This window comes from Sciurus carolinensis, chromosome 10 (genome assembly GCF_902686445.1).
Source record: "Sciurus carolinensis chromosome 10, mSciCar1.2, whole genome shotgun sequence".
Classification (NCBI taxonomy): domain Eukaryota; kingdom Metazoa; phylum Chordata; class Mammalia; order Rodentia; family Sciuridae; genus Sciurus; species Sciurus carolinensis.
In genome coordinates, this window is record NC_062222.1 from 111,663,318 (window position 1) to 111,687,602 (window position 24,285).

Sequence of the window (24,285 nt, forward strand, 5' to 3'; positions counted from 1 at the left end):
AAACATATAATGGAATTCAATTAGATTATTGCATTTTCTTCTATAAGGTAGTATAGTCTAGCAAAGGTGATTCATGCTGTTGTCAGCATTGAAAACTAAATGACCCTATGGCTCAGGGAAGTGTTTCAATTGAAAGTCAAGGTTTTCAATTGTTTCTTTCCTAGCTCAACCAAAGGGATATGCAAAACTCCACTGGTGAGGGAGGGACTGGAGGGTGAGAAGTAGGGAGGGGCTCACTGTAATGGTTTTCCTTTCTCAAGGCATTAGCACAGGAAGACTGTCCCAACCCTTGAGTTTTTAAATGCCCTATAATGGTTTCGAATGACCTTCTGCCACACTCAGCTCCTGCTTTGAGGATCTCTTGTAGTAGTTAAATGAATTGGAGAAATCTGCTTGAATTCTGGCTGCTCTTACTAGATTGCTGACTTTTTAGAACTAGATACAGTTTCTACTTCTATTAAATCATCTCCAAACCGGGAAGAAGACATTCAGCAAAAATTTACTGAGCACTTGCTATTTATACCTGACAGAGTTCAACCTGAAGGGTTGGAGCACTGGACAGTAGACAAGATCTGCTCCCTTGAAGCAATGAACAGATGTCAGGTTGTAACAAATGCCTTGAAGACCATTAATGCAAAGGTAAGGAGCAGTGAGTCACAAGGCATGCTCATGTGCTTTGGGGGTTTAAGGAAAACCTCTTGGGCACAGGTGATCAGAGATTTACTAAATTGATGGAGTGAGCCATGGCCATAGTTACATTTTGGAATGAAGATTGAAGAAGATAGAAGATAGGTCAGGTTGTAGAAACAGGCTGAGAGCTGGGTGCCCTAGTGCATGCCTGTAATTCCCACAACTTGGGAGGATGACGTATGAGGATCTCAGGTTTAAGGCCAGACTCAGCAACTTGGTGGGGACCCTAAACAACATACTGAGACCTTGTATCAAAAAAACAAAAAGGGCTGGGTGCGGTGGCGCACACCTGTGATCCCAAAAACTCAGGAGGCTGAGACAGAAGGATTGCAAGTTCAAAGCCAGCCTCAGCAAAAGCGAGGCACTGTCTCTAAATAAAATACAAAATAGGGCTGGAGATGTGGCTCAGTTCAATCCCTAGTACCCCTACAAAAAATCAAAAAACAAAAACATAAAGGGCTGGGGATATAGCTCAGTGGTAAAGCACCCTTGGGTTCAGTTTCCAGTACCAAAAAGAAACAGGATGGAGCCTGTCAGGATGTCTGTCAGTGAGGAGGGACAGCCAGAAAAACCAACTTGGGAAGTTGCAGGGAGTGGGATAACTTGTGCTCTAAAATGCATCTGACTCCGGTATTTAGAATCTGCTGTGGGGGCAGACAGTCAAGGAGGAGGAGAGGTATCAGTCCAGGAGGGTTCCTCAGTGGTCTAAGATGGAGAAGGTGGTGACCTAGAGTAGAATGTGAGCAGGGGAGGTGGCAAGATGCCGTTGGATTTAGGGAATAGTTTCAAGGTAGAGCTCGGTAAGACAATTAGGTAGGGCTTATTGTGTGGCAAGGCAAGCCACCCATGCTGCGGATGCTTCTCAGCATTACTCCTTTATGCTTCCATGAGGAAATGGGTCATGGTAGGATGGGCCCATTCAGAACCAGTTCTGTAATGGTGGTTGTGCATTCTCTAAATAGGTGCTGCACTGTGTTTATAATCAGATAATTTGACATTTATTGGGAAGCTTATGTGGGCTGATCACCTTTATGGGATGATAATAAAATAATAGTGGCCAACGCTGGCGTGGCCTTTGTTATGCACAGCTTAACAGATGTTCTAAGTGCTTTGCCTCTGATCATTCTCACAGCCCCGTGAGGACAGGCACTATTATTATTCCTTTTTCCTGATGAGGAAACTGAAGTGCAGAGAGGTTAAATACTCAAGTATGCAAAGCTAGTAAGTGAAGGAACTGGGATTAGATTCAGGGTGTTGGGCTTTGGAGTCTTGGCTTTTACACCACACCGCCATATTGAATGTGCAGAACGTGATCAAATCCTTGCTATGGTCAGAATGTATGTGTCCCTCTCAGAGCCACATGTTGAGAGCTGAGCCACAGGATAATGTGTTAAGAGGTCAGACCTTTGGGAGGTGATGAGCTCGCTAGGTCGGTACTCTCAAAAATGAGATGATTGACTTTATACGAAGGACTAAGGTATAACACACCAGAAGGTGCCATCTATGAGGAATGCACCCTCACCAGACACCAGATCTTCTAGTGCCTTGATCTTGAATTTCCTAGCCTCCAGAACTGTGAGTGATATATTTCTAAAGTTTGTAAATTATCTAGTCTCAGGTATTTTGTTATAGCAGCCTGAATGGACTAAGACAACACTCTAAGAGATCAGTGTTGTAGGGATATGGAGAAGAGAGTATTGTTCGATGAAGACCTTGAGAAGCAAATAGGGTTTGTGTTAGATCGCAGAGAATGAAAAAAAATTTCAGTAGTGGGAACATGTAAGTGCCAAAAATAAATATAGTGATGGGAGCGAATATTTACTAAGCAGCACTGTGTGCTGAGCACTATGTTAACAGTTAGATGGATTTTCTCATTTAATCTGTACCAGTGCTTAAGTACCTTTGAGTGCTTCCATTTTATTGAAAAGAAAATGGAAACATCGACTTGGATAGGTTCCAGTGTTCACACTGTCAGAAAATGAAGGAGGTGGGATTTGAACCTTTTATGACTCCAGACTTCTCTGCAATACTCTGGGAAGAACTTTACATTAGGGGAGGAGAGTGATGAGCTTAGGCTCAGGGGGGCTGATGTAAAGCACACTTTGGGAATGTAAAGATCAAAAGCTGTAATAACCACATTTTGTTGCACACTCCCATCTTTGGAGGGTGTTCCAATGACAGGATTCCTGCCCCAGGTGTCCATAGTTGCTTTCCTGTACAGCAAGCAGATCCGCAGAGCAGTATCTGGAGAGCCACTGCCCTAGAACATGGGCTTACATGTCAGTGAGCCCACATTACGGGTCAAAGTATGGAGAGCTAGGAGTTGCCTTATGGTGTTCTGTGTATCTAATTATGTCCTTGGGAGCTAGGACCTTTAAGGAAAGAGCTGTAAAAAACCTTGGGCATTCGGCCCTTGGGGGTTAGACAGTTAATTTGGTGATTGGAGGACAGAACTGGCAGAGGGAATGTGGGAGGGGAGCCTCTTTGATGTCACGAAAAGAAATCAGGTTCATTAGCCATGTTCAGCATGTCATGTGGTAGCAAGGAGATGGTTTTGAGTAGAGCCCTTGGTTTATCTATCTTCGATTCAGCTGCCTGGGAAGTATATGTGTATACTCCAAACAAAGGAAAGGACTGTACTAAATCTCAAATGCACACAACTCCAAAAACCTAATGATGTGGACCTCTTGATCACTTCTACCATCCCTCAAACACCCTCCAAGCACTTTGCAGGGCCCTAGGGTACTAGTTATTTATGTACATAGAGAAAGCAATGTTTCTTTCTGTCTTTAGGGGTCAACATGATGCCTTCACTGAGTCCCCTTCAGAATTTTAAATGTAGCATAGGAAAGCAGATTCAGCATATAGAGAAGGAATGGAGGTATTGAATAATTTGTCTCTGGGAAAAAAAAACTAAAGCGAGTGGAGGATGTTGGTAGAATGTTTGACACAGGTTGAAGATTTGCCTGGAGTTAGTACTAGGAACTCCACCTTGCAGGAAACAAGAGGTAAGGGGCCTGGCACACGATAACTCTTTACTGCTATTATTATTATTAGAGATCAGATTATGGCATGACACTGTCCGGAGCTTTATCTTTTTGAGACTTCACTCTTTTGAGAATGTGGAATGACATGCTGAATTTGGATTTTGGTGTTCATTGGTACATGGAGCATGGGCAGAGATTTAGTCAGAGACTGTTGTAGTAATCTGATCAAGAGATATAATGAGGATCTGGAACATGGTTAAGGCAGTGAAGATAGAGGAGTGTATTGGTCAGATTAGCCCAGAGCAAAATACCACAGACTGCCTGATGTAAACAACAGAAATTTCTCGAGGTTCCGAAGGCTGGTAATAGAAGACGAAGTTGCTGGCTGGCTGACTGTTTCCTGTGAGGTCCTCTTCCTGGCTGGTAGAAGTCTGCCTTCTTCCTGTGTCCTCACGGTGGGGGTGGGGTTCGGGTGGGGCATGGAGTGAAAGAGGGAGCTCTCTGGTGTCCTCCTATCATTTCCTGTGACTTCATTCAACCTTAATTACTTCATGGGAAGCCCTATCTCTAAATACAGTCACATTGAAGGTTAGGGCTTCAACATATTTTTTTTTTTTTTTTTTTTTTGGAGGGGGGGGAATGGGGTAGGGTCACAGTTCTGTCCATAGCAAGGAAAAAAACCAGTAGCTCACCTGCATTCTTGAATGTGGTGGGGAGACAAGGGTGGGCAAAGTGATCCCGCTGAGCTTTAGGTTTGGGTGGTTGACTAGGTGCTGGAACCACTGTTGCAGCAGAGGAGAATCCAGAGGTTTTTTGGTGTGTGTGTCCCTTTGAAATTGTTCTTGTTCTAAGTTTTGTGAATTATTGACCAGTTCATCATCCTTATAATTTCTAAAGGTGGTGGTGAATTATACCCACTTATTGTACTGTTTGCGATTGCTACTTCCATTTTGTGATGTGCCAAGGAAAACATGAGCAACACCTTTATGTACAAAACAAGGTGATTTTGCATTTGATGATGAGGTTTAGCTTTCTCTTGTCTTATGTCTGCATTTATTTATTCATTTACATTTTTTTTAGGTATGACAAAGCAGTACCTTATTGTCAAAGGCATTTCCTAACTTCTCTCTCTTGTTTGTGTTTTTACTTCCCTGCTCTTGAAGGAAGACCTGGAAAAGAGTTGCTTTCCCTCTATGCACTCTGTATCTGTTGGTCAATGTTTGCTGATATTTCAAAATAGGGCAATACCATATGAGCAATCAGCATGTAATACATGTAGAGTCTGAGTAGTGCCTTTTGGAGAGTTGTTTCAAGATGTGGTTTCCAGAAACATTGCATCAGAGCTTGCTCAGAGAAATTTACTTTGTCGTGTCTTTTTACTTGAGTATGGGTTTTATGTCAATTCTGTACTTTTTCCTTTTTTTTTTGAAGCATACTACACAGAAATTTGCACAGATTCATTTTCATAAACTGAATACACCCACATAACAGCAGACTGACTTCGTAAAAGTTTGTGTTCTTTGGAAGAAAAATGAACCTTCTGAATCTGCTGTGTGTGTGTCAGAGGAAAATGTGACCTTTAAACTTTGATCTTTTTAAAATTTTGAATTAACATACTTCTTGTTATCTAATGTATTTAAGAATTGGCTAATTATTCACTAGTCTTATCTTGCATATTAATATTAATTGTTTGCAAATAATGCTATCTCCTTTTTTGAAATGGAAACTATATCTGAGAACATATATCTGAGATATATGTTCTACCTACTTTTTAAGGGTCTGAAAGAAAGTATAGTGAAAGGGATCATTGTTTAGCTACTATTAAGAAAAATTATCTAAAACTTGGAAATCAAAAGAATGTTTATCAGTGACTTTCATTTAACAGCTATAGCCTGTGGATATTTAATTTTAATTGTAATTCCTTACATGTTATTATTTTCCTGCCTTGCAGAACTGGCAGGATCCTTCATCAATTAATGAGATGAATAAAATATTTTACAAATATTCCTTTTATATTTGTGAGTCTTTTTTTTTTAAATCTGTTTGAAAATCATAGTTTGACACTATCATGACATTTCTGTCCTCTACCTTCACATAGTACTAGGAATTAACATTCTAGGATGCATAAAGCAATATGCAGAGATTCCAAACTTAGTTGTCTTACTTTCTTTTGTGTTTTCAGGGAAGTTTATAATGTAAGACTAGATTTTACTCAGTAAAGTACTGTAGTTCAGTGGTAGTGTGTGTGCTTAGCATATATGAAACCCTGGGTTTGATCCCTAGCACCACCAACTGTATATTAAGATAACCTAATAAATTATTGTTTCCCCCACCTAGGCTGAAGCACATGAAATGGTCATTGTGAAGAAAACAACATTTTGAGAAACTTTTCTGTCACAAGTGAGAAGATTAACCGATAGAGAAGAATATCCTCTTTTGCGAGTATCTCATTGTACTGTTTTAAGAATCAGCTTAGTAATGAAGTCACCATTATGTCCTCAGTCAATGAAGTAAATGTTGATATCAAGGATTTCCTAATGAGCATTAATTTGGAGCAATATCTCTTACATTTCCAAGAGTTTGGTTTTTATACTGTGAAGGACTGTGCAGCAATAAATGATAGTATACTACACAAAATTGGAATATCACCTACAGGGCACCGTAGGAGGATACTTAAACAGTTACAGATAATATTGTCAAAAATGCAAGAAATCCCAATATATGCAAATGTTCATAAAACGAAGAATGGGAACACTTCAAAAGATCACCATGCTCCCTCTTCTCATCAGAACACCTGCAAAGAACTTTCAAATTCTGGTTGTATTCAGACACCTAACTCAACACAGTTGGAGACCTTTATAAAAAATCTTGATCAAAATGATGCTAGAATGGAAAATAACCAGTCCATTGAATCAGATGATAAGCTATCTCTATCCAAACAGGACCTCCCCATTCCAGAAGAAGAACAATACCTGAGTTCCTCTCATGAGTCTTTACTTGGTAGTGAAAATATTAAAATAGAATCTTTGACTGCAGAGAAGGCAGTTGGTCATACAGTTGAAGAACAACAAACAGAAAAAGTTGATTTGGTATCAGAAAACTTCAGCAACCTTCCCAATACAAAACCTGAGTGTCTTTCTTCCCTCAATTGTTCAACCTCAGAAGCAAATTCTGGAAATGGAGCTAATGGTGTATTAGAAAGCTTGCCACCATCACCATTCTTTGAGTTTCAGGGAGAAATGATTGTGAATGATTTGTATGTTCCATCATCTCCAATCTCAGAACCCATGAGAAGTCGTAGTAAGTTGGTTTCAAGACCATCCCGTTCTTTTCTGCTAAGACATCGGCCTGTACCAGAGATCCCAGGGCCAACAAAAGGAATTTCAGGAAGGTAAGACTTTTTTTTTTTTTTTTTTTTTTTAAATAAGCCATAAGTATTTAATGTAGGGAAATTTAGTAATTTTAACAGTGATATTTTCAGTGTTCCTTTCTGAATTTGACTTACTCACATGAATATTACATATTCATACAACCTCTATTTTGTGGTCCTTTCAAATATTTTCCCCTCACCACTTGTATTTTCCAACTTATAACTGTTGTCTGTTTCCAACTTATAACTACCTGGGATTCCTTAGCTTTCTCCCGTTTAATTGGGGGAACACTGCATCCCCTAATTCTATCTTGATCTTTTTCCCCTACCTTCCCTCCATTTTAGTGTTCTCTTAGTACAATTCTCATATTTGAATTGCTGACTCTATCTCCCCACCAGGTTATTTGTTCTTTGGCAGGGAGCATATCTTTTAATGTTTGTATATCTATAGCCTGGCACACTGCTTGGCACCAATTAATAATTCAGGACACACTTACTGAACTTGGTAGGAGTCATTGTGCCAGGTGGAAAGAAAGTGAAGAGGAATGAAAGAGCTTGTGGTCTCGCATGGAAGGTAGATGTAATAAGATGATAACAGTACTGTATGAAACCAGGTCTCTGGAGAGCACATCTCTGGAACCCCAGAGAGGAGCCTCAGGTCACCAGTATCCATCTTAGTAACTGAATAGTTTGAGATAAGCTGATTTAGAGCAGAGAGAACCTTCATCTGTTTCTCAAAGTTGCACTTTAAATATTTGTGGTTTTCTCCAGGGTTGGGGTGGGCTCTTTTTCCACTAAGAGCCAACACTTCTCTCTTGGCTGGGAGTTATGAAGCTATTCAAGTTTGATGGTTCCTACAGGGCTTGACAAACTTCAGGCACAGGCCCTGGGCTGGCATTTCTGTAAGATTCCCCTTCCCATCTGGAATCTGTGACTGCTACTGATTATCTTGCCCTTAGGTACCTTTGGCAAGTGAAGTGCAAGTTGTATTTGCAATAGAAAAGGTAGCAATTTATCATTTGCAAGAGAAAACATGGCAGTTTACAACTCTGTTAAATTTCCGTTTCGCTTGTTTTGTTTTTGTAGTACTGGGGATGGAACTCAGGGCCTTGTGCTTGCAAGGCAAGCTATCTCCCCAGCCCAACTCTGTTAAATTTAAGTGTCTCTGGTTAGAACACCAACTCCTAGAGCAGAGTTCCTAATTAATTTTTCTACCTTGACATCCTTAATATTAGTAAAGCCTGATATATACTAGGAACACAATAGTTACAGTGCCGTTTATTAAACACCTAGGTGCTGGTTTGGTTTGTAATTTTTGACAGGTTAGCCTCATGGCCCTGAAGGTGGTTGGTGATCTGTATGTTCTACCCATGAGTAACAGATTGTGGGAGACTAATTTTCCCAGTCTCTCTAGGGCAGTTAAATGGAGTTTCATTTCACTACATTCTGACTTCTACCTTTTTAGTAAATATTTTTAAAAATTTTGACTGCATATATAAGAATTAGATTATTTCTTAGTGTTGTAGAAAGTCATGAATTTTTGTACAAGCTTTTAGCATTAACATATTTTGCTAAGTTTTAGCAATTAATGGAAACTAAATGAAAATCACAAGTCTTCAAATGTCAAAAGCATTCTACATGAGAAAGTCTGATATGAGTATATAAAAGAAAACTGCATCTTTGCCCCACCAAAATCTTTGTGGGAACCAGATGGGGAACATCAGATAAGAAGCAATTAGTGTAAGTTTTAGACATTGAGTAATGCTTTCTGTGAATTTTACAGAGAATCTTTTGATACTCATTTAAGTGGTAGAGGGGAAGCAAAACTGTACCTGCATCTTTTGAGGTTCCAGGCAAGGCTGAGAATTAAATCAACATAAAACAGATTGACAGGAAAAAAAGCATACAGACTTATTATCACAAGTAAACACAAATTTTACCTAGGACAGGAACCATCATAAGGAGATGAAGACATGAAGAAGCAGTTGGTGAAACCCTGAATTGGGCAAAGAATACCAAGCAGCTACATGTTACCTGGGAGATTCAAAGGGTAGAAGAGATTTTAACAAGGTCTGAACAGGTTTCTGTGGGGCTCTGTCATCTCCACTTCTGTCCCTGAGGATGAGTTACTCCTTTCCCAGGGGGAATTTCATCTGCTTTTAAGGAACAGTACCAAGGTCAGAGTGATGTTTTGCACCTGCTGTTTTTCAACACTTGAATGAAATGTCTTTAATTCAAAATAGTGAATATGCCAGAGTGGTATATCTTTAACTCCTTCACTTATACAGGTAGTCTTTGCATCATGTGAAAGGTTATTCATATCATGACTGTGAGTCTTTAAAAATTAGAATCAAAGTAGCATTAAGATTAGGAGTCACTAATTTGTACTAACGATATCACAGCACCATTTTCAGTATGATTTTAGGCCAGATGACCTGCTGTAACCTTTCTTTTCCTTGATTATTGTAGTAAATAGAAACTACACTGTCGGGGTGCTCACATCATAAAATAAGCAAGAATATTAAAAGGTTTTCAGACTCCACTATTTTTCCTGTGGACTTCCCCTGTATTATAAATAGCAATGGCACCATTTAGTGTTGTGACTCTAAATAAAAATGGTTGATCATGGAATCTGAGCTTTTTAGTCAGATAATAACGTGTACAAATGACATTTAGTATATTCCTTGGTATACTAAACAAGAATATTTCTTTGTGGCCCATACTTTCAATTACTAATGAAAAACTTCTCGCAGTTCTTTAAAGGATGCTGGAAGTGTCTTCCTTGTGTGAAGCCCTTCCTTCTCTCTCCCTGGTCACTGCTCCTTCCTGCCACTTACCTGACATCTCCCCTCTCTGCCCCCTCTCTCTTAACTTCCCTGACATGGTTTCCTAACTTGTCTGACATTGTGGTTTACTGCGTTGTCTTGTACTTGCCTTGACTTGTTGCTGAATTCCTGGCTGCTCTTTTTCTCCCTGGGGCTGGGCCAGATGGGAACTACCGGGGACAGTGAACCTCAGGAAATCTTTCAACTCACATCTCTTGGGCCAGAACAGAACCCTGCCTGAGGCATCAGCTCCTTCCTTATCACCTTTACTTGGCGATAAGGAAAATTTTGCAAAATTTTGACTTGAATATCTAGATAATTAAAATTGAAACAGTAGATTTATTATTAAAGGGTAAGTATCTATGCTTGATAAACTTTGTAAGTTAAAAAGCCATTGATTTATACATTATTTTTCATAAATAAAAAGTTCTACTTTAATTGAAAAAAGTATTAAGTTGCAACATTTGCTAGTAGATTAAAAAAATGTCATACTCTTGTAAACTTATATGTTGTAATCTTTCTGTAATGATAATTTGTTCTCATCCTAAGGACATTTTTTGGAATCTCACAGATTAAACACTATCTTTGCCTGGTGAATTTCACACTATTGATCTATGCTGCAGTTAACCTACTCTCAGGTTTCTTAATTCAGGTTTGAGTATGTTAGATAGATACTATAAAACCTCAGGACAGTTTTAAACTGCCATCTAAAGATTTTTTTTTTTTAAATTCAACTCTATAATGACTTGTGGTATGTTTTAATTGTGATGACTGCATTTATTAAACAGTCTGTGAAATGATGGTTCATTATGGTGTGTAGCTGATTGTGTGTGTGAGAGAGAGAGAAAAAGAGAGATTTCCTTGCATAGGTAATATGTGACGATAGATCATAAAGGAAGATCTTTGATATTAACCTTTATGCCACTGCTTTTCTTTCTTGACAATTTTAGTGATTAAAAAATATGCAAAAAAAAAAAATCTGTAGGTATGCTGGATAAAAGCAGTTTTTCATTACTCTTCCTTCTTTTTTATTTAAGTTCTTTAAACCATTTTAATACTGATATCAAAAAGTTGTTTTTGCCTGCTCTGAAAAAACTGGGTAGTTATACAATAGACATTTGTTTTCTTACATTTCCGAAATCAAGGTGCTAACATGGTTGGTTCTGACTATTGGTTTCTCTCCTGGCTTTCAGAGGGTGGCCTTGTTGATCGATGTCTGCTCATCAGTCAGTGAATGGGCTCAGAGAGGGGATCCTCTCTCAGGTCTCTTTATACAAGGAAGGCCACCAGTCTTACTGGAATTGGGCCCTGCACTTATGACCTCCTTTAACCTTAATTCATATATACCCTGTCTCAAAATACAGTTATATTGGGGTTAGGTCATTAGCATTTGCATTTTAAGAATACACAATTCTGTCAATAATAATAGTTTTTCTTTCTTTGTATAGAAACTTGTTAATTCTGTATTGAAGGCATAGGAACATTTTCAGGAGAAAAAGTTTGATTTAGGCATTCAAAACCAATGAAAGTAACATGGGGAAAATATTAACCAAACATTTATCAACATTAATATTACCCACAATCGTTTTGTTTTTTTATATTTTATTATTATTTGGGTTTTTAAACATTATTTGTATTTGAACATCTTAGTTTATTGAGGAAACTTAATTTTTCACTTTTAATTTCCCCTTTTCTGATAATCTGCAAATCAGTTTCTGTCTATACGTAAGTACTTTATTTCCCCAAATCATTGTATTTTAGATGATTTCTGAGCCTTTCACCAAGGACATGAACTGTGATATGTCTGCGATGTTTGGAACGCGTCCTCAAGTTTTAGCTCATGGTCTAAAGCGCCACGGAGAGGGAAAAAGTGTGTGTCATAGGGTGAAGATGAGCAGCACCATCTCAGTTGTGGAGAAGAGCAGCACCATCTCAGTTCACGCAGTTAGGCTCCTAACTGATCTCCTGGTCAGGGATTGTAGTATGAGTCATCTTTAAGTAATAGTTTGAAAGTCACATAAAAAATATTTAGATAGAATTATTTATAACATGAAAAATATCAGACATATAGAAGAGTATGCACAATCGTTACCATAAAATAGCATCTAGATATAAAAAATAGTCTTGCCATAGTAGGCCCAGACTTTAGTTGATTGCAAAATATAAATTCAGCCAACTGTTTTTCCTCCTCTGTGTCCAGAAGTGACCAGTATTCTGAAGTTCGTGTATTTTTGTTGCTGCAGATGCAATAACATTGCTCTGAATGTTTTTGATTTATGAAAGTGATATTCTTTTGCAACCTAGTGTTTCACTTAATATTATTTTTGAGATTTCTTAATGTCAATGCATGTATTTTATACAGTGTTTTATTAAAAGAAAAAAAGATTATGCTCCTCCTATACATGAAAAATTTTCACTATTACCATTGAAGAGTGTACATTTTGAAAGTTTGGAGAAACAAATGCACACATTAGATTTACCTGTGAAACTAGAGTTTGAGATGAAACTAGCTCTTCTGCTTTTGCTGGCTGGTGGGTTCTGTGTAAGTAAGCTTCATGCTTCTGCAGTGCAGAAAGCCCATTGTAGTGTTAGGAGCTAATCACAGCTGGGAATGTTTGCTGGGGTTAGCTCTGAGGTTCTCAACAAGCAAAACTGGATTCTTCTCCACTATTATCCAGTGGCATGGTGCAGCTCTTAATGGTGGGTTCTGCCCTCCAGTGGCACAGCAGACCCCAGAACCTCACTGCCGATTTCCTTCCAGGTCCTTCTCTTGCAAATTTGAAGAATGAAATCTGTGGACAGTAACAGAAGGCAAGAGTAAAAGGAATAGGATTTATTTTAAGTGAGACAAAAGAAGTAGAGCTCGTGGTAGACAACATGGGACCTAATAGCACATTACCATTTCTGTGTCCTAGTATAGGGGTCAATATCACTACTGGTTTAATATCATTACCATGTTAAGGTCATTGATCAAAATCTATGTTAAACAAGTATTGGAAAAGTACCAAGACCCTTCCTTGGCTCCTCCTATGACCACCTAATTGTCTGTTTGAACTTTCCTACAATCTCCATTTGGAACCCCCTCCCCTGCATTTTTCCACCCCTCAGGGACAGACTTGCCTGGAATGTTTCTACAGATCATTGTACATTTGGTCTGTACATTTGGAAAAAAAATTTAATTGGGTCCATTACCAAGTCTGACCATTTTACTATCTGTCCTATCTTATTCACCAAGAGGACCAACCATTCTTTTCTCTAATGAAAATAATGGTTGATTTGTTTTTGCTGACTGCTTAGGTAGCCAAACATAATGGGCTCACTCCTTGGTGAGTGTAGAGCCAGTAAGCGCAACAAGGAGTTAAAATGAATAAGGGAAGATTTATTGCTTGTATGAGCAAGGAGAGCCTTGAGAGTAACTCCCAAAGAAGTGTCTCTTTAAACATAAAGACAGCAAGGTGTATTTATTAGGGAACTAATGCATTCATATTGCAAAGACTTACCACCTGTTGAACCTGGTACCTTCTTAAGCATGCCCAGTTTAAGATCATGCTCCTTCGTATATCACATGTCAAAACTGGTGGAGGGAAGCACTTCCTGGGGGAATAATTCTGCATTATAATAAGCAAAGTTCACTCCGAATTGCCTAGAAGAGTGACTCAGTATGACTCCATGATTTTGTCTGATTCCTGGAGGGCCTCATCTTAACAAAAAAATACTTGAACCACTGTTAGTCATTTAAAGGGGCAACAGCTGCTAAGAATTTCTGCCTGTCAGGTAACAATTACCTTGGGCACACACTGTCTATGCTCATTACAAGGATTATCTTATTCATCATCTTTATATTACTAGGCAGCAAGACCTTGTGTTTTCCCCCCTTTGATAAATGTGGAAATTAGGTTCACAGTCGTTAGATGACTTTGTACCATATAAGGTGTGTTTTCCTGTGGCCCAGGAGAATCAGTGAATCTAGAGGCGGTGTAATGGAGAAAGCAAGATCTTTTCAGAGACAAGCCAGCATCTTAGAAGATGATTGGCTCTTGCCTTTTGGTAGTTATCTTATCCTTTCCCCTAAAGGTGAATTTTTCAGGTGGAGCCTCAGTTGTCCAGTGTTTAGCTGTGTCCTCTAGAGTATGGACTGTGTGTACCCTGTCTCCTTCATGTAGGCTGGAGAGAATTGCAGTTTCAGTGACTCTAAAGAAAACCTCAGTGACCCTGGTTTCTGTGTTGGTTAGGGTGGCTTGTGTCTGGATTTTGTTGTGGTCAGCATTTCTGGCAAGCACCCTTCAGGCGTGACCTTCCCTGTAACACAGGACTGGGTAGCGCTGACCAAGTGGGGGGATTTGTGCATTTCTAGCTAACTTTAGTGTGCAGTTAATCTATAAGACATAGGACACAGAGATAAACTCTGAGAAATGGGGTCTTGATTGGGGTAGGAGGCTGCTTATGTGTGCTTTGAACTTGATCAAGATCACAAAAGCATAATATGAGAAGGGATGCTGGGTTTTAAATTTTTGCTATTCAAACCATGCTTCTTGATTAATTTAAAAGCTTTTCAGGGTAGCGGTGGGAAAATAGGACAGGAAAAGACAGGTGTAAAATTGAATGCTGGCTTTGGCTACTGTTAGCTGTGAGACTTGGCCTGGGAGAGCTTCTCTTCTCTGCTGGTAGGATCAAGACCACCTAGTCCAGCTTGTAGAACTGTTACAAGCGAATTATATGAGATGTGGATGTTTAAAGCTACTAACAAAATGCTTTGGGCACAATTTGTTCATAGATGAAATATAAATTCATCTTAGTGTTTCCAAACAATTTTTTTTCCTCTCTAGAGCTAATTTTTCATCTACAGTAGTTCAAATGAATTTGATTGCTTGATTTGGGAGTTGATGGATATTGGAAAGTGAATAAAAATCATCATAATTTGTTTTTTTTTTACATTTCTTATGGAGAGCTAAAACAAAAAAGAAATCCTTATAAATACCAATAATTTTATATTTAAATAGTTCAAAACATTTTTAATTTGTATATACATATATGTGTGTGTGTATATTTTATATATACCTGGGGTGAATTCCTGATCAGGTATTTATGAGTGGTATTATAACTTCATATAGAGTCTATGGGTTCTACAACCATAAATTTAACCAACTATGAATACAAAATATTTGTAAAGAAAATTATATGAGCATGTATATACTTTTTTCATTTTCTCCTAAACAATAGAGTATGACTACTAATTGCATAGCAATTACATTGTATTAAATATAAGTAATATAGAGATGATTTGAAGTAATGGATATACATAGGACACGTACTACACTATATTGTAGTACTATTGTACTACGTACTATTGTACGTATAGTGTGCACGTACTACACTATATTGTATAAGGGAGTTGAGCATCTTGCAGATTTTGGCATCTGTGTGGATCCTGGAACTAATCTCCCAAAGATACTGAGGGAAGATCTGTGTGTGTGTGTGTGTGTGTGTGTGTATTGTGTGTGTGTCTCAGTAAAATTCTGAGAATTGTGCCTGGTATGTTGTAAATGCTCAGAAAGAATTAGCAATATTTATTGTAAGTTACCAAAGATGTAAGAAATTTAAGTACTGCTCCACTCAAAGGTTCAAATCATTACAAAGTATTAACATAGTACTTGAGTTAGTGACATATAAAAGCATGGAAACAATCAATAGCTGTATAGAAGTAGCAAATCTGGAGATATTAAATAATGAGTTATTTCTTTAACCCTTTGGTAAAATTCTGTACCTTTCCCTTGCCAAAGGCAGTTTCTATCCTGATTTTAAATGGCAATAACATTCTTGCTTTTTAAGAAAGGATTGCATCTTAAAACATGTCCAAATGGAAGAGTTATGCTATTTTGTGAACTTAAATAAGAATGCACTCATGTAAGTATTTTTTTTATCCAGCTTATTTTGCCTAACTTTGATACTCATTTATATTGTTGCCTATGGTTATAGTTTGTTCATTTTTACTGCTGTATTTTATTGTGTAAATACACCATGATATCCATTCCTTATTGTTGGCATATGATTGATATTTTCAACATGTTTTAGTATTTAATGTACATTTATGTGTATTTACACAGATATATATGAACCTATATACAAATCAACATCATTAGATGTAATTTACATAAAGTAGTTTCAATTTAAGTATATAGATGGTTTAGTTTTGATCAGTGTATATAACCATGTGACTCTGATCACAATCAAACTATAGAGGACCTTCCCATCAGCTACCACTCTAAATAAATTCTTTTGTGATGATTTCCAGTAAATTCCCCTAACCCTCTGCATCAGGCAGACATCGATTCGGTATTTGTTAGTTTTGCTGATTCAAGAGGTTCATACAAAAGGAATTACACAATGGGTAGTGTTTTATGTTAGGTATCTTTACTCCACATGTTTTTCATTTGAACCTGTGTTCTTTTTATGGTGCTTTTTGTGGTTGAATAGTGTTGGTTTGTGTGGATCTCCCACAACTTGTTTATCCATTTGGCTTTTTACATGCATTTGGGTGGTTATTTTTGGAGGGTATATACATCCAAAGAAGGGGGATTGCTGTGGTGTAAGACATGCATATCTTCTTTGGTGGATAATTCAGAATGGTTCTTTTAAAGTAGTTGTACTAATTTGTATTTCCAACAGCAGTATATGTATATTCCTCTTGTTGCATACCCTCAACAACATTTTTTTAATTTGAAAAATTTTAGTCATGAAAATAAATGTATAATGATATTTTATTGTGGTTTTAATTTGCATTTTCAAATGACTAATGTGATTGAATAACTTTTAATATTTTTATTGGCAGTTGGCCACATTTTTGTCGTCTTTGGCATAATGCCTTTGCACATCTTCACCCGTTGGGTTTCTTTGTGGTGGTTTTGAATTGCAGGTTATCTTTCCTAATGGTTTTAAAGAGTTATCCATATACCATGGGTATGAGCTCTTTGTCAAATATATCTTCTCCTGGTCTGAATACTGTTTTTTTTCCCCCCTTAGGGTAGGAGTGGCTTCTTATGCATGAAGTTCTTATTTTAATAATTTGGTCAAAATTACCAGTTCTTTCATTTTGAGTTAAAACTATTTGTGTTTCAGACTCATGAAAGTAGTTTATTTTTATCAGTTGACTTGTTACACAGGAAATTATGATCCACCTTGAATTGACTTATGCATGGTCTGAGGTAGGAGCAAAATTGCATTTTCTTCTATATAGAGAAAAATCTCTTACTGCAGAGACTACTTTTCTCTTGGCTGTGTGACATATTGTCTTCTAAGTGACCAGAGGTTCTTTTTATGGGACTCTTTACTACTTAGTAGTCTATTGTTTACCCATTTTATCAGTAGTGTAGTGTCCTAATTATTGTGACTTTATAATGAATCCTAATACCTATAAGAGTATATCTTAAAATCTCTTCCTTGTTCTTGGCCCTTTGTTTTTCACATACTTGTTATATCACACCCCCTCCCCTTCACTTCTCTTGCTTGGGATTGCTTGGGATTGCATCAACCCTGTAGATTAATACAGGAGGCGTCAGAATACTCTTTTGTATGCTCCTCTAATTAGATTTTCTAAAATCTTACTACAGACGATAGTTACATTAACGTTTTATACTTTTCTAGTTGAGTTCTTGAAGATCTTTTCTTACATTTATTCCTAGTTTTGGTATTTTGTTTTGTTTTTGTGGTACTGGGTTTTTAACCCAAAAGTACTCTACCTCTGAGCTACATCCCCAGCCCTTTGTTCTTGCTATGTTGCCCCAGCTGGCCTTGAACTTGTGACCTTTTACTTCAGCCTCCCAGGGAGCTGAGATTAACCGCATGCTCTCTTGTGCTCAGTGGTTTTGGTAATTTTTTTGATGCTCTTATCTATGACATGACTTTTAATGTTCCCTTTTGCTTGCTGATGTGTAGGAAAGGAGTTGATATTTTTACATGACAACTATATAAACAATAAATTTGTTAAATCCATTTCTAATCCGTTTGAGGTTTAATATATGTACAATAAATTATAACCATTATATATGTAATTTGATGAGTTTTGAAAGAAATAGGAAAGTCACCTTTTTTCTGTAATTAAGAATCAGAACAGTTGTATTAGACCTGTTTCCTAGTGTCTCTTTGCTGTTCTATACCTCTTTCAAATGGTCTCCATGTAGAAGCATATGGGATGTACTTCTCTGCATGTGACTTCTTTTGCTTAGTATGTCAATTTTAAGACTCATTATGTTTATTATTGATTTACTGTTTTTTTTTTTTTTTTTTGAAAGCTGTGTAGTATTTTTCTCTTGGATCTATTTATGTCCATTCATTGGTCATTCACTTCTTGATGAACATATAGGTTTTCTCAAGTTATTGATTATTGAAAAAAAAAGTTACTGTGAGGATTTATATACAGGTATTTTTTTCTGTGGACATAACGTTTTTAATTCTGTTTGGTTTCTAGGATTGGAATAGCTGGGAACTTAAGTATTGTTTATCTTTATTTGAAACTGCCAAGCAGCTATCTAAAGCAAAAATACACCTTTGTATTTCTGTCAACGTATTTAAGTATTCTCATCTTTATACTTATTTCTTGGCACTTACTTTTAATAACATTAATTTTAGCCATTCTGTTCAATATGAATATCACATTCATGCATCTTCTTTTGGAAGTACCATTAGATTTTTATTCATTATAAAATTGAATAATATTTCTTACTAATAGATTATAAGTTTTTTTGTTGTTGATTTTGGTTTGGGCAAGACATGTCAGAAATATATGGCATTATTTTAAATTTAACAAGGTCCAACTTTTCAATTTTTTTTCTTTTATGGGTTTTGGTTTTCTATATCACTGAACAAATCTTGGCCTGCTCAGAGAGTACAATGATTTTTCTCCCTTTTTTTCCAGAATTTCATTTTCACAATAATACTTAGGTCTAAACTCTCATTTGATTTAGTTTTACATATGATTTGAAGTAAGGGTTGACATTCACTTCTTTTACTACACTGATGTATTCAACTTCTGGTCACATTTGATTAAAAGACTTCTCCACTGAACTGCTTTGGAACATTTCAAAAATCAATGGATTGTGGATGTGTGGGATGATAGATGGACTCCATTTCATCCCCTTGATTTATATGTCTGCCCTTCATCAAGGGAAAACTTATTTGATTTAATGTAGATTTGGACTAATATTGAAATTATATACTATAAGTCTTCCAATTTTGTTTTTCTTTTTAAAAGCTATTTGACTATTCTAGGTCATTTGTATTTGCATGTAAATTTTAGAATCATCTTGTTAACTGTATTACAAAGCTTACTGAAATATTGTTTGAGGATATGTAGAATCCATGTATGAATATGGGGAGAATTAGAATCTTAGCAGTATTGAATCATTCAATCCATGAACATGGTATATCTGTCCATTTGTTTAGGACTCCTTTAACTTTTTCTCAATAAGCATATCTATTTTCCAGTGTACAGGTTTTGTTCACATTTTAATAAATTTGCCAATTAGTATTTCATACTTTCTTATGTTGTATATTAAATTGTTTTTTCTCAGTTCATTATAGTATTTAGAAGTTGTATTATTCAGTATTTTATTGCTGTAACAAATACCTGAGAAAAATCAACTTAGTGGAGGGAAGATTTACATTGGCTCATGATTTCAGAGGTTTGAGTTCATGGTTGGACAGTTCCATTGCTTGATTCTAAGGTGAGGTAGAACATCATGGCAGAAGGGCATTATGGAGGAAATCTGCTGAGCTCATGGCAGCCGGGAAGGAAGGTGTAGGGAGGGAGGGAGATGGGTAAAGGGCAGGGACAAGAGATACCCTTCTGGGGCATGCCCCCAGTGACCCGCTTACTCTAACTAGCCCCCAGCTTCTAAAATATCTACCACTTGCCCTTAATTCTACCAGGGTATTAACTCATCAGTGGATTAATCTACTCATGAGATCAGTCTTCATGGTTCAGTCATTTTTAAAAGAACCCCCTCTGAACATTGATACCTTGTGAACAAGCCTTCACATGAGTCTTGGGGGACACTTCATATCCAAACCCTAACAAAAAGGTGAATTTATTATGAAAAGGTCCTTGTTAACTTGTCTTACAAAAGCTTACTGAAATATTGGAGAAGCTTTTGATAGGTTTTAAAAAAAATTTTTACTTACAAGATATGCTCTCCTTTCAAGATAACTTTTTTGTAATCTGCGTGCCTTCCTTTCATTTATTTGTTTCATTGTTTTATGACCTATTGTTATTGTTTGTTTTATGAACACAAATGGTGAGAGTAGATCTTCTTGCTCCAAATCCTTGGGGGGAAACATTTAGTCTTTATTAGTTATAATGTAGTTTTTTCCACAAATGCTTTTTATCAGGTTAAGGATGCTTCCTTCTATTCCTCGTTGAGAATCTTTATCATGAATGGCTGATGAATGGCTGATTTATTTTTCTGGATCTTGATTTTTCTGGAGTAAACCAACATTGATTTCTTGTGGTAAATCTTACCTGATCATAATATATTATCCAACATATGTATTGCTAGATTGGATTTGCTCATATTTTGTTACTAATTTTTGTAGCTGTGTCATGAGGAATATATATGTATAGTTACGTTTTTGACTGGTTTGGTTTTCAGTTATACTGTCTTTGCAGAATGAGTTGGGAAATAATCCCTCCACCCTATCTACCAAAAATATTTGCATAGGATTGCTATTATTTCTTATTTGAGTATTTCTTCGAATTTACCAGTATCTGGGCCTGGAGTTTTTTGTGGGTAAGATGATTAATTACTAAATTCAGTTTCTCTGATCAGTCTAGGAATGTTAAGATTTTGATTAAACCTTGTCAGATTTGATACTTCGAGTCTCTTAAGGAATTTGCCATTTCACCTAGGTTTTTTACTTTATTGGCATAATCCCTAATTATCCCTTTAATGTTTATAGGCTTTGTAGTGATATCCTATCTCTTTCATATTTTTCTCTACTGAAGTTTGTCAGTTGTGTTGATACTTTAAGGAGCCGGGTTTGGGTTACAGTGAGTTATAAATTTTGTCCTTATTCTGTTTCATTGATATTTGCTCTTGTTATTTCTAGGCTTCTAAATATTTGGGCAGATATATATCTAAGAGAAGTTAAGGATATCCTGATCTTCCCTTTAGATGGAAAAATAAGTAAAACTGTCATACTGTAGTAGGTGTTCTGTACCCTCTTTTTTCTACAGTGCGTATTTCTGTCATTGCTGTTACCAAGTCAAAATGTTATTATTTACCTTTAATATCTCTTCTGAGACTGTAAGATTTTTGAAAGAAGGTTTTTGGTATATTTTCATATTATGTTCATAGAAGTAGACACAGTTTTGGACTTTAATGTTATAAGGTTAATGACAAAAAAACTAAGTAAAGAAATATAGTTAATAAATTTATTCTCTGAGACATATGGCTGTCAGTTTTGCAATTATGTATATAATAACATTGGACAAATTTACTTTTGTTAATTACAGATGTGAAATGTAAATACTCATAAAATTCAATGAAATCTCTTCATTTAAGGCTATGTAGAAAAACATATTGTTGGAATTGGGTCATTCTGTTTATTCAGACTTACTTTTGAATATTGGTGTCTCTTCCTTAGAAGCATATATATCTCTGAATACATCTTTTATTCAAGGGATTAAATAGTAGCTCATAATTTTTCTCCTTTGCTTTAAGCTATTTCCGTGAGAGAAGAAATGTTACTACCTCACCTGGAAAATCTGTGACACTGCAAAGTGAGTCTATGTGTTTAAAGTCTGTAAATTGGGTTTGCTCACTTGATACTCTTAAAAATGTGTTAAAATTCTGATTGAGAAGGCAGGCCACCTGCGGTAAAGGGAATAATGGGATTAACTCTCTGCTGGTGTTCATGTTACTTCACATACCCTAAAAGAAGAGTGAATGAAAGAAAATAATATACACTTGGACTCCTAGAAATTTGAAAATGCTTATGTAAAAAGGTTTTTTTATTCCAGTTTCATTTATCGTTTTGCCTCAGTCGAAGAAATTTAACTAAATTAAATAGTTTCTGGCAGCCCAAGCTACAGGCCAAAGATGTATGAAAAGTGGTTTTGCCATGGTAACAAGAAAGGACTGACATTGTTACTTTGGTAAATCAACCTTTGGCAGAGCCTTTTCTTTCTTTTTGAAAATTCTGCTTATACAAGTTCAGGAACGTTCTTCTTGACGATTAAATGGCAAACACTTGGTTACCCTTTAAAAACATTTTGTTTTGCCCTAGCAGAATTACAAGTCCTGAGAATTTTTCTTGTAGACAAATGTAATTCAAGGATGGTGGAAATCCTCTTGAAATAACTTATTTACAGGTGGTTTTTAGTTGCCATGGTACTAGAGGAATTAGGTGGATTCTGAGATCTTGAATGATATCTAGCTATTATATTAGTGAATGTTTATGTTTGCTAAACATTATAATGAAGATCCTTTTAGAATATATTCTTAGGAATTAGCCTTACAGTTGGCATAGTGAAAATCTCTGTTGTATGTAGGTAGTATTTGGTTATATTAATGTGGATCTTAGAGGTCCACGTCAGCAGGAACACATATTAGAGATGATGATTTAAGAATGAGTGTCCTGGTTTTGAAGTGTGTGTATAGTGAGGGTTGGGAAGTCCAGGGGAGGGTTGAAGGGCTTGTAATTTAGCTGCAGTTGTGATATTGCTATTGAGTAATTAAACACATGATTTTTTTTGGGTACTATTTGACATTATTCATCTTTCCCATTCTCATCCTGTAATTTCCCAAAAAGATTCAAGTGAGGAGAATTCATCATCCATCTTTCCTTATGGAGAGACTTTTCTCTTCCAGAGACTAGAAAATTCCAAGGTTAGTTCCATACATTTATTTTTTTTTTCACAATCAGTTCTTCGATCTACCGCCTGTATTTGTCTTTTCCTGTAAGCTGTTTGAAGAATGCATTGTATTGAAGAATTAATTTCCAGAGAGTAATATTTCCTTTCAGTAAAATTATGGTAAATCTATATCATGAAGGCACATTTTTATTTTAGGAATACAAAACAGTGAGTTTTAAATATTTTCCACAGATAAATTTATTTTAATAAAACAACAATAGCAATGCAGGAACTCCCCAGATTTTGCATTGCTTATACCCAAATGCAGACTTCCTAATTGTTCAGACTTATAATTATTTATGTATTTTAATAAATCAGTTTATTAGTCAAGCTTTCCTTTCTAAACCTTGTAGTTTTTTGCTATCTTATTGATAGCAGAAGCCTTGATAAAGAAGAGTTTGAGAAACAATATATAACATGGGATTAAAAGTACATGAATTTTGTTTTTGGTTGACATTTTTTCTTCTAAGTTGAAATAATTAGCTAATGATTTAAATAAGAGAGTGAAAAAGGCTTCAAAATGTTGTAATGTAGGCTCCCTAATGAAATCTTTATTTTGCTGAAAAGTGATCTAAGCATTTAGACATTTGTTTAATAATACTAGACTGATACTGTGTGCTTTAAAAAAATTTTTTTTGGTACTGGTAATTGAACTCAGCAGCACTTTACCTCTGAGCTACATCCCCAGCCTTGTTTTCTTTTTTTTTTGTTTGTTTGTTTTTTGAGATGGTATTGCTAATTTGCTGAAGCTGGATTCAAACTTGTGATCTCTTGCTTCTGTGTCTTGAGGAACTGGGATTAAAAGTGTGCACCACTGGGTGTGGCTGATATTGTGGATCTTTTTGAAATATTGCTACACTAAAAAACATCCTGGGCCAGGAGTGGTGGTGCATGCTGATGGGAACCTGAGGCAGGAGAATTTCAAGTTTAAGGCTAACTTGATCCAAGCAACACCCTATCTCAAGGTTAAAAAGAGCTGAGTATATATGTAGCTCTGTGGTAGAGCCCTTGTCTATAGTATGTGCAAAGGCCCTGGGGTCAGTTCCAGTACTGCAAAAAAATAAAATGTCTTCAAACCAAGAAAGCAAAATAATGTGTGTATCTATCTATCTATCTATATATATATTTTTTCTTTTTTTTTTTTCTAGAAGAGATGTATAAAGAATGAATTTTGGACTCATGAGGAAACAGTTAAAGGAGAAGCAACTACTGCAAGGAACTCATTTTTGATCAAATCAAGGTATGAGTTCATGATTGATGAGGATTAATTCTTTAGAATAAAATGTGGTAAAATGTAAACATCTTGTTCATAGTACAATACTGTAGCTTACTGGGTAAGTTAAAAACTTTCCTTTCTAAATGTCTCCATAACAGTACCTATTTTAATAGCTGAATTATAGCCTGTACAGTAAATGGTGATACTCTGTAGCATACTATTTTTGTCTGATCCTAACTGCAACCGTGCCCACTACCCCAAGTGGCAAATATGTGGTGTCCCTGATTGTA

General features: G+C 36.4%; 1 protein-coding gene across 5 annotated transcripts in view; it reads left to right on the forward strand.

Annotated features, from left to right (window-relative positions):
• The first annotated feature begins 539 nt into the window (after window positions 1-539).
• The window catches only part of Arap2 (ArfGAP with RhoGAP domain, ankyrin repeat and PH domain 2), a 180,504-nt gene continuing 156,758 nt past the window's right edge, over window positions 540-24,285 (forward strand). For 2 of the 5 annotated variants that reach the window (XM_047566100.1, XM_047566102.1), the window contains exons 1-5: window positions 547-639; window positions 6,015-7,068; window positions 21,587-21,645; window positions 22,677-22,753; window positions 23,928-24,019. In XM_047566100.1, the coding sequence (XP_047422056.1) occupies window positions 6,170-7,068; window positions 21,587-21,645; window positions 22,677-22,753; window positions 23,928-24,019 (1,127 nt within the window). In that variant the 5' untranslated portion in view covers window positions 547-639; window positions 6,015-6,169. Of the gene's footprint in view, window positions 640-6,014; window positions 7,069-21,586; window positions 21,646-22,676; window positions 22,754-23,927; window positions 24,020-24,285 lie in introns of all 5 variants that reach the window. The other 3 variants (XM_047566104.1, XM_047566103.1, XM_047566101.1) reach the window with 3 other exon arrangements.